Here is a 12079-nt window from a genome sequence, read left to right as displayed (position 1 = left end):
AAAAGACTGAGATATTCCATTTTCTACAGTCTCACATGTCCTATCTGTTTCAAAATAGGCCCTACACAGTTTTAGGATTTATTTTCATGACATCGTCATATGTATCATTGTTCAACTCTTTCATCTTTTCCATATTGTTTTTGAACTCTTGATCTGTTGTGGACTTTGCAAATTTCCAAAATAAGGTTTTATAAATCTCTCCACTGAAATGCTTGTAAAAATTGGCAAAAATATGACGGGCACATTGTCGGTGCTCATCATCTGGCATCACCTCCTTTACAGCTTCAAGAAGACCGTGCATTTAAATAGGGGTTGTTTCACATAAGGGCTGTTTTGTCATTTTAAATATGTCAAACTTTGTTAAAAAAGTGTCCAAAAATGTCAATAGGGGCTGTTTTCACATAAGGGCAGTTTTGTTATTTTAACTATGTCAAGATTTGTTAAAAAAATGTCCAAAAATGTCAACATGGGCTGTTTTGACATTAGGGCTGTTTTTTCATTTCAAATATATCAAAGTTTGTTAAAAAGGTGTCAAAAAAATGTCAATAGGGGCTGTTTTCATATAAGAGTTGTTTTTTCATTTTGAATATGTCAAAATTTGTTAAAAAAAAGTGTCCAAAAATGTCAATAGGAGCTGTTTTGATATTAGGGCTGTTTTGTCATTTCAAATATATCAATGTTTATTAAAAAGGTGTCAAAAAATGTTAATAGGGGCTGTTTTCACATAAGGGTTGTTTTGTCATTTTAAATGTGTCAAAAATTTGTTAAAAAAGTGTCCAAAACTATCAACAGGGGCTGTTTTGACATTAGGGTTGTTTTGTCATTTCAAATATGTCAGAGTTTGTTAAAAATGTGTCAAAAATGTCAATAAGGGCTGTTTTCACATAAGGTTGTTCTGTCATGTTAAATATGTCAAATTTTGTTAAAAAGCATCTGAAAATGTCCATAGGGGTTGTTTTGACATAAGGTTGTTAACATATATCCATATTGGTCAAAATAAGCATTACTAGGTAGAAAATTACCTTATTTTGATGTGATATTAAAGTAAGCTCATTTCCTTGAACTGTTTTAATATCTGATTGAGTAATTCAATGAACCACTTCCATTTATCTTTATTTTCTACGTTCACAACCGCCCATGTAATGGGGTAAATTTGATTATTTCCATCTCGACCAATAGTAGCTAGCAACTCTCCTTTAATTTTCCCTTTCAAGAAACATCCATCTAAATCAATCACCTTACGACATCCTTTCAACCATCCTTCTTTTAAATCCTTCAAACAAATCTAGATTCTTTTGAAAAAATTTGCATCCAGATTGACATCGACTCCAATTTCAACATAGCTTCTTGGGTTTGATCTCAAAACTTCATTACCGTAATCCCATATTCTAGCATAATGATAAGTTAACTTGCCATCAATTAGTGTAAATGCTAAGGTCCTTGCCCTTTCACACTGACCTTTCCTAAGCTTTAAAGAATATCTCTATAAAAATCAACTTTCATTTCTTTGACTTTCGTTTTGGTATTGCGAATGCGGTCACCAAGATAACGGTTCGCAATCCAACTTGGAGTTATCAATTACCCGAGGTTGTATTTACATGCACAAACATGTTTCTTTTCCAAAGATCTCACTTGCCAAGTTAGTTCATTTCCCATCCAAGACGCCCAACATCTAAATGGACACTTATTATCATCGTTTTTTTTGCCGCAACGTACTAATATCTTAGAACGATCACACTTGGCAAACCTCAACTGGTATCCATTAGCCACCGCATAATTTGTTAGACAAAGCTTGAACTGTTCCGGGCTTTCATATTTTTCCCCCAAGTGTGGTTTCATCATATTCCAAGGAATCCTAGGGTTGTGTACATGAAATTGGTCTTCAGTTTGTTGATCTTTATGCTATCCTTCATCATATTCTTCATCTGAATGGGTCATTTCAGCATCATCAGATGATATTTCAGGCAATTCCACTTCACCCTGTACCAAGTCATTCAAAAAAGGATCCCATATTGTTTTTTCCATTGAAGAAGGAACATATTCTTCTTCATCAGACTCATCAACTGTTCCATTCACACCCTCTGTATGAACTTCACATAATACATTTGAACTTGAAGTCAGAGTTTTTAGTTAAAGCTTCCTTGAAGAATCAATGGAAACAACAAAATAAGAAGTAGGGGTAAAAGACAGGTTGATGTTCAGATTAAGCATAATAGAAAAGATCGATTACCTGTTTTTCGTGTGATTAAGCAACAAGTTTCCCGCCACTTCCAAGAAGCTTTCCCTCCTGTACGTAGCTTTGCCTTTCATTTTTTTTTACAGAATGACCACTATCAAGTTAAAAGAGAACAAATGTAGTCCACGTAGATTAATAAGAACAGGTAACCTAGGGTTACCAGATAAATGAGATAGGTTACACGGTTTCTGAAATTATAATGGTTAAATTGTGCTAATTGATAATATATGGGTTTTTATAAGCGCTGGAGTATAATACATAGGGTTTTTGTGTGGTTTTCTTAATTCTTTGTGTTTCGTTGCTATTAGCGACGGCTTTTCCGTCGGTAAAGTTCGGTCGCTAGTACCTTGTTTCCTAGTAGTGGGATGTGCCAAATATAAATAAGCATTCCAAAAGGAGAGACAAAATGAGAACAAATTTATTGATTTCAGAGAAAAGAAAGATTACAAAAACGAAATGAAATTTGACTTGTCTTTAATCATATGATTATTGACACACACACAACTTCAATATTCAATATTGAAGGTCGAACAATGACGTCCAACTGTTATTGAAAAAATACAAACAAAAGTGCATAACTTTTTTATTGAAATTCTCCACCATGATAAAATGTTATTCAAGGATATCGAGCAAGGATTGGGACACATATACTTGCCAACAGATCCGATTTCGTAGTATACTCCTTAACCTCAGCAAGCTTCATTCCATGAAGAATTTGGCGGCGTACATCCTCTATCGCGTTTTCCATTTTTTCAATGTCTTCGCTTCTGATTTTGCTTCTTATGCTTTTGATTTTGTTCTTCAATTTGTAAATGTAATCCTCCAAATCGCTACGTGCAGAAGTCTTTTCCTTGAACTCCTCGTCCTCTATTTTGTACCTTTGTGCATCTTGCACCATTTTTTTGATGTCTGCCTTTGAAAGCCTCTGCTTGTCATGGCCGATTCTTACCTTCTTTGTAAGTCCAGTGGTTACTTCCTCCCCGGAGCAGTTTAAAATACCATCATCATCGATATCAAATACCACTTTTACTTGTGATGTACCCTTCGGAGCAACAGGAACTGCAACTGTGAATTCTCCTAACCAGTTATTGTCTATAGCCCTAGTTCTCTGCCCCTGATAGACATTGAAAAGTATAGCACTTTGGTTATCCTCAGCTGTAGTGTAATTGGCTTGCCTTGTCAATGGTTTTTTCGCATTTCTTTTGACTATAACAGATAAAGAGGTGTCATAAAGAGCTACACCAAGTGACAATGGGACAATATCATTTAACTCGAAGTTGCTAACTTGTGGACTACTTTCTCCACTTAACTTAGCAGCAAGAACTGCTGCACCATATGCAACAGCCTCATCTGGGTTGATCTTCTTTGAAAGCTCTTTCCCATCAAAAAAGTCTTTCAACAATTGTTGGACCTTAGGTATCCTAGTTGACCCACCAACAAGAACTACCTCATCTATATCTCTCTTATTAAAACCTGCATCACATAAACAACTATCCACCATCTGTACGCAATTAGTAAAGAAATCTTCATTCAGATATTCAAATTTCGCACGAGTAATTCTCATAGAAAAGTCGACACCCTGATGCAAAGCATCAATTTCAATCGTAGTTTCAGTTGTTGAAGAGAGAATCCGTTTTGCTTTTTCACAAGCCACCTTCAACCGACTCAGTGCTTTCACATTCCCACTCATATCTGTCCTGTGTTTTTCATTGAATTGCTTCACAAAATGTTCCACCATAACGTTGTCAAAGTCCTGACCACCTAAGTTAGTGTCACCAGCAACAGCATTGACTCGAAACGTACCATTTACATCAATGGTGACAAGAGATACATCGAAAGTACCACCCCCCAAGTCAAAGATGAGAACGTTCGTTCCACGAGTTATATTTGTACTCATGTCAAACCCATAAGCGATTGCAGCTGAGGTAGGTTCATTGATTATTTGAAGAACATTAAGTCCAGCAACATATCCTGCATCCTTTGTGGCTTGACGTTGTGAATCATCAAAATAAGCTGGCACAGTGATGACTGCATCTATCACTGTATCACCTAGGTATGCTTCTGCAACATCTTTGAGTTTCATAAGAACCATGGATGAAATCTCCTCAGGAAAAAATTCCCTCTTTTCACCATTGTAGTCGACTACAATCTTCGGAATGCCGCTACTCCCTTTGATAATTTCAAAAGGCCATAACTTCATGTCTTCTTGAAGTTTGGCGTCATTGAATCTCCTTCCAATCAACCTTTTTGAATCTGAAAATCGACCATGTATCTTATAATTCTAAAGAAAAATAATCACTCTTTTAATTAGAAAGGAGTAAAGTTGGGAGAGAATACAAACCATAGATTGTGTGGGTAGGGTTTATAGAGAGCTGGTTCTTAGCACCTTCACCAATGAAACGACCTGTATCACTGAAAGATACACAAGATGGCATTGTCCTATTACCTTGATCGTTGGGTATGATTTCCACTTGCCCATTTCGCCAAACACCCACGCAAGAATAAGTTGTTCCAAGGTCAATACCAATTGCGGGTGCAATACCATCTCCAGCCATTATGCTTTTAAGTCAAATCTGCATTAATTACAAGAAATATAGTGATTATTATTGGTTTGATGTTTGTACTCATCTAATTTCCAATGTATGTTGAATTTCCGAAAAATAAACACCTTTCGCCAAGAAAAAGGAAACAAAGATTTTCATCAAATGGATTACCATTTTTGTTGGTTTGGTACAGATTTCATATTCAGTATTTCTATTTCAGTTGTATAAGTTTTATAAAAGCAATCGACTAGTGATACCAATACGCTGTTAATTTTATAAAAAACTTAATTGAGTTTCAGAAGTTGAAATTATCAATCTTTTATTTATTACTTATTAGTTTTGATCTTTGAATTTGTTTTCCTAATGCAAGAGGCGCCAAACGATATACTTTTAACATGGACTAAACTTCAAAGCTAAAACTCATTAGTAATGAAATGTAGTTGGATTGTTTTAACAAATATCTAAAACATCGATACTTAAAAAAAAGTTATGTGTGAGTTTCTACATCGGAACCAGCAACTAAACAGCAAACGTCCCAGAAATCTTATGGATTTATCATCGATCCCTATATATACTAGGTTTGCTTTTTCTGCACAAAAATTAATCATTAAAAACAGTCCATTTTTAGCTGGTCCCGGAAATCATATGAACCAAACATTAACTAAAAGTCCTGAAAATTACACAACAACCCTAGTGTTTACAAATTTTTATTAGTTTTATGACCCAATGTCAATTTTTTAATAACTATATACAAATTAATCAAGGTTTTTTTTAAAATGTCAAATAACCGGTTTCGAACTTCAGGTACCACATGCCACGTATCTGGCCAATGTCTGTTGGCTGCACCCATCTAACTTAGGAAACAATGCTTCAATAATCAATGTTTTAAAAGCCGGTTTGAACCGGCCTGTAGACTGGGAATCAAGGGAGGGAGTGGTTCATCTATCACCGGTTTTAAATTGATTTCTGAACCGGCCGGTGTTTAGAAAAAACCGGTTGAATCGATCAAAATAAACCGGTTAAATCGAATAAAAATACATGAAAAAAAAAAAAAACAATTTACATAATAAACTTTGGTAATTTTTTTCATATCTATTTAGTTTTCTCTAAATAAAAAACATATGATAAATGTTATAAAGTTTTTTGATGTGATTCTATTCATTTAAAACTATATTTTGTTACGATATTATACTTATTTTCTTTTTGACGTATATAAATTGATGTAAAACATTAAAACTTATGGTTATGTGTTATTTTAATATATTTGGATTCATCTACAATTTATTTTTATGTGTATTTTTAATGTTTTGAATTTGTAAACATCAAATTTATGATTCATATATGTATATATGTGTAAGAAATTAGAAAAAAAAAACATGAAAATAATAGAAACCGGTTGAGCCGATGGTCGAAGCGATTGATCCGACGGTCGAACCGGTAAAACTGGAAATTAATCACCATACCGATTCAACTAAAAAACCAGTTTTTAAAACATTCATATATATATATATATATATATATATATATATATATATATATATATATATATATATATAATAAATTATTTTAAATAAATTATTAATTTAAGAGGTATTTTTTATTAGTTATGTGAAATTATAATCATTGATTCAAATAAATATATAAAATTAATTTTTAAGATGTATTAGATATTTTTTTATTTGTGAATTAATGAAAACAATAATTTAATTTTTAAAATTTAAAATAGAATCACATTAATGAAAAGGTCCAATAAATTTAAAATGGAAAACTAATAGATTGACAAGTGGCAACACATTAATTAAAATGTCTAATATGGTGACACATGACAAAAGAGTTACTCTTTTATTAGTATAAGATATATATATATATATATATATATATATATATATATATATATATATATATATATATGGGGATTAAAAAATATATATGTATTACAGTCTCACTTAAACTTATGTACAAAATCTCTAAACTGTATCTTTTTTAACTTGATAAATATCACTTAATAAATATACCATCCCCATATCATTTCTTTCCTCCATTATAATTTAATTGGCGTACCAATCATGAACGAGAAGTAATTTGGTATTGTTCACTGTGTACGCAACAATGAATAACTATAAGAAAATATTTTAAAAAAAAAACTAGTTTTAGGAAATCACATAGTGTTTTAAAATGATGTGATTTGTTAGGAAATCACATAGTATTTACTAAGGGCTAAGATAGGTCCTATGATCTACATAAATTTTCAATTTCATTTATTATATATATATATATATATATATATATATATATATATATATATATATATATATATATATATATATATATATATATATATATATATATATATATATATATATATATATATTCTAGCATAGAAATTTATAGAATATTTACTCGGGTTGAAGGCTTACCACTTTTTTTGTGTAAAAATCACTTGTCCCCGTGTATCGATCTTCTATTCTCCTGCACATATATTGATAAGAAATAGCACCGAGTGTTAGGTTCATTTCATATGATGGCATAACTTATGAACAAAATTGATTTTCAACATTTCGTCAAATAAACCGGTCGTGAAATTAGGAATCAATACATGACATATATGTAAGACTGGATTGAAAAATAAAGTCTATAATATCAAAAAAGACTATGAGAAAAAGATTTTAAAGAATAATACATCGTATCATAATCTTACCTTTTATCAAGGAATGCATGAGCCAACACCTCCACACCCTTCTCTATATATACAAACGAATTACACAAATGTTATTCGATCAATCCAATATTAAAAGACTTGGAGTCATTTTATATTATTTGAGAGATTTAAGACACTTGGTTACCACTTACCACACATGCTATCTTTCACGTAATGGCGTTAAAATAATTTATGTTGATTTATTTGTGGAACATAGAATATTTTTAGTGTATTGCCTTATTTAACACCCTACGATCCAAACCCAACAGTAATCCTGTCACTATACTCTTACAAAGGATTTTTGCGGCATATTTACCATTGAGATTCGGTCTTTACTGTTGTGATGGGTATGTTTAACGATTACCATCGGAAACCTTTATGAGTGGATTCTTGACGTGCATACTTACACCACTATAAATTGAGGCATCAGCGACAGACAAATTCCGTCAATTATCCGTCGCTAAAGGCTATCAGTGACAGAATTGTCGGTCGAAAAAACCCTTGTCACTAACAGACAGCGACGGTATAAATTACCCAATGGATCTCCTGATTCCGACGTCAATCTGTCGCTAATAACTGTCGGAAATCGGTTGCAAATCGGCCGCTAATTATCTCAGGAACCCATCGGATTCCATCGCTAATTTCCGTTGCTAATGCATTTTAACAATTAATTTTGCTGAATAAATAAAATTCGATTTTTATACAAAAGCAGATTAAAATTCAGCTACTAATTTAAATATTAATATTCAACAATAGTTTCTATACATATACATTAGTAAACAAAATTCGATTTTTTATACTTTAACATCTTCGAATCCAAGGAAAAAAAGCACACAAGTTACATTGGTATCATAAATATAGTTTCTATACATATACATATTGTCTAGTAATGTTGAGGAAAATCATCTTCCACGTTGGTGGGTGAATAGGAATTTGATCCAACATATTTGATTCTTTCACCCTTTGAGATGAATCAACGATCAACAGAATTAGATCCCAAACTTGGTATAGCACCACTACGAACACCCCACCATAAACCATATTTCAATACCTGCTATGCATACCCAAATAACACAAGATCTTTAGAAGTTATTTTTAAACATATTAACTTCCAAAATGACGTCAAATAGTCTCTAAAAACAAAAAACGAACAATATGTAATCTCTTTGATAAACATAAGAAATTAACAGTATTTGTAGTGAAATACAAAATAAGGATAGTCATGTTAACTTGTTAAGTCATACTTTATGCTTTCAGTCAAATGTAAACACGCATATATAGATTAACGAATTATGTCACGTCCATTTTAAGTCTATTAAATAAAAAAAGAAATATCATAATAGTATGTCAAAAGGTGAAAAGGAAATATACAACAAGCCAATAACCCTTTGCAAGGTAGTAATTTTTTACCTTAAAAATGAAACTCACCCGTGTTACTAGCATGTATGGTCCATTCGGTGACCCATAAGGTATTGTATCTTGACATTCTTCTCCAATGAATAATTATATCCTACAACAACAATCAATATCATTTGTTGGCTTCTGATATATAAGAATCATGGTGTTTTTAGAATGTAAATCAATTAAATCAATTAACCATCAAAATTTTAACACCCGGTCTATCCAAATTGTAACACCCGATCCATGGTACGTATTTAATTTAAGTATTTTTCATGTTTTGCCCTAGGACTCGTTGAGTTGGAGGCCCGACTCATCGAATAGACTTAAATTTGGACTCGGAGGTTTAGTGACCTACTCGACGAGTCGGGGGAACAACTCGGCGAGTAGGAGCTGCCTGGAGGAAACCCTAATGTTAGGGTTTACGCCCTATTTGAACGTCTTATTCTACTTCAACCCAACCCCCGTCATCCATCCCAACCCAGAGAAACCATAACTCGAAACCATAAGCCCCTTTTGAGTGTTCTTGAGCTTTTTGGTGACTTTTATCTGCATTTAAAGTTGGAAGAGAAGAAGAAAGCATAGGAGTTCAAGTGGAAGCTAGTAGATCCAGAGGTTTAGCTTCATTCTCAGTTCATTCAAGGTAAAAAGCTTCAACCTTGACCATCTATCTCCTAGATCTTGTTTTGGGGCTATTTTCTACCTTTTTAAAAGCTTTTGAGAGGCTATACTCAAATTTGTATGTATATTTGGAGTTGCACTTCAGATCTGGAACCATTGAGGTTTCCCATCGCATAAAGGTGCAAACTTTATGGCCTTGGGAGACCCATGCATCATATAAACCCTCTTTTTATGGCTTTTGAGCCAAAGTCCCCATGCATAAACATCAAGTTTGTAGCTTTACGTATGAATTGGACCTTAGGACGCCAGATCTATGGTTTTGATGCATTAAGACCCATTATAATCGACTTAATAGTTTTAGACAAAGAGGGACTCGGCGAGTCACTTGGGTGACTCATCGAGTCGGGTCGCATTTTCCCCAAAGGCCTTCTGGAAATGATCTTGGGTTTATTGGAAGGAACACCTAACATGTTAGGGGTTTGTTGTGGTCTTGAAGATCGAAGGACTCGACGAGTTCAAGGCAATGTCTCAACCACATGAAGACATACTCGACAAGTTCAAGGATGAACTCGGCGAGTCATAGACTAAACACCTTCATATGGATGAAGATGAGCTCAACGAGTTCAAGGACGAACTCGGTGAGTCGGTTGAAGATAGTATGATGTGCTATTGAAGGCGAACTCGTCGAGCTCTTACTAGACTCGACGAGTAGGGACAGTATTATGGCATTTTGTGGACATGGGGACTCCGCGAGTTGGTGGACCAACTCAGTGAGCCGAGTCAACCAGATGTTGACTTTAACCAAGGTTTTGACCTTGACTTTGACTTGGACTTGAGTGACCCTTGTAAGGGTTATAAGTATGAATTGATAACTTAGAAAAGTTGTCGTATAGGGATTAAGGAGTCTAGCAGAGTCGATTTTCACACCGAGGACAGTGCAGTCACTACACGATATTGAGGTGAGTTACCTTCCAGTAGAGGTGGGTCTATGGCCACAATGCTGACCCACCAATAGGAGTTGTCTTTAGATGATTTTCTTTGTGATAATTGTCTAGTTTTGCTACTACCTGATGTGTGCTATGTGCCAATATGATATGTTATAAGCGATAGTGGAGGTAGGAGGGGAATAGTCCCCTGATTCGGTTGTTAGGACCGAAGGGTAGGTCGGACACCCTAGATATGTCCGACAACTTGATTATGATATGTTATTATGTGATAGTGGTAAGGGTGAAACAGTCATTGTGGCCGGTTAAGAAAGGCCGATGGGTAAGCAGGTACCCCAGAATGGCCCAACACGGGTAGGTCAGCACCCCAGAATAGCTTGACATGGGTAGGTCAGCACCCCAAAATGGTTTGACATGGGTAGGTCGGGCACCCCATAATTGCCCGACAGTATGTATGTTGTATGATAGGGCAACTCACTAAGCTTTGTGATTACGGTTTTTAGTTTTGGTTTCAGGTACCTCTTCGTCGAAGGGGAAGGAGCTGGTAGGGTAGAAGCGCATCACACACACACATGGTTTTGCATTTGAGATTTCTAGAATTGTACTCTGACATTATTACTATTTGATGATATGGTTTTGAGACATGTAACTATGGTTTATGAATTCATATGATATCAGTATTCTTTTCCTCAAACAAAATTTTATAAGCAATATAATTAAAACAAAAATTTTTGGTCTTGAATTTTGGGATGTTACACAAATCATATTAATATAATTTACTCATGTAAGATACGACGTAACACTTTAAAATACCTTAAGTTTGGATGCTTCATTTTTTTGTGTAACTTTCAATCTTTTTATTTATCTCTATTGCCTGATTACCAAAGAAAACAATATGAACTTGAGTTCCTACTCCAACACATAATATATCAATCCAGGGCTTTTAGGCAAAATTGAATCCCAAGTTATGGTATTTTATCATCAAAAGTCATATGATTCAGGTTAATCACTAAAGAACGATGACCATGACTTGTTTAGCAGAAAAAGTATGAAATTAAACAAAATACTACCTCAGTAAATAAATATTGCAGTATGAACTTGGACATTGCCTGCAAAAAGAAAATTTGAACTCTTCCACCCTTTCACCTTTGTTTTCTTACATACAACATATTTCTGGGTAATACATCTGTTAGGTGTTGTAGCCTCATTTTTCAAGGTTAGGTACATCTGCCTCATTTTGTCAAACTTACGTGGAACTCCTTTGTGATTAATACATATTAAGACTTCTTGCATTCAGCCCCATTTGTCAAATATTTGAGCCCCAGATTTCAATGGTTCATGCATCAATGGCAACCATGCAAACTGATATAAGAAGGCTCTTCTCATTGAGCAACGATGCAAAATTTTCTTTGCTCTTCTTCTTCTTCTCTAAAAACACAGAATTATCTAGCAAATATTGCTTATGTTTTATGTGCCTAAAATCATAATTGTCCATTTGCATTTCCAAGACTCTATTTCTTCTAACCCGGGCATAGGGTAGAAATCTCAGTTCGGAAACTATTTAGACGATCTAAGGGGTATCCAGATTTCCATCATCACTTGTTTCGATGTCAATTTTTAACCACAATCTTCTACTCCC

At 34.1% G+C, this 12079-nt stretch overlaps 1 protein-coding gene across 1 annotated transcript; it reads right to left on the bottom strand.

Annotated features, from left to right (window-relative positions):
* Positions 1–2714: 2714 nt before the first annotated feature.
* LOC144999819 (heat shock cognate 70 kDa protein 2-like) lies at positions 2715–7619 on the bottom strand. The gene is made up of 4 exons (XM_078958985.1): positions 7478–7619; positions 7197–7248; positions 4578–4809; positions 2715–4489 (listed from the first exon to the last, which is right to left on the bottom strand). Exons 3-4 carry the CDS (start codon positions 4789–4791, stop codon positions 2853–2855), a joined length of 1851 nt encoding a protein of 616 aa, XP_078815111.1. The 5' UTR covers positions 4792–4809; positions 7197–7248; positions 7478–7619; the 3' UTR covers positions 2715–2852.
* Between the last annotated feature and the right edge of the window lie 4460 nt (positions 7620–12079).

Source organism: Lactuca saligna, chromosome 1 (genome assembly GCF_052625555.1).
Source record: "Lactuca saligna cultivar CGN05327 chromosome 1, ASM5262555v1, whole genome shotgun sequence".
In the NCBI taxonomy this organism is placed as follows: Eukaryota; Viridiplantae; Streptophyta; class Magnoliopsida; order Asterales; family Asteraceae; genus Lactuca; species Lactuca saligna.
This window is presented reverse-complemented; position numbering and strand designations above follow the sequence as displayed.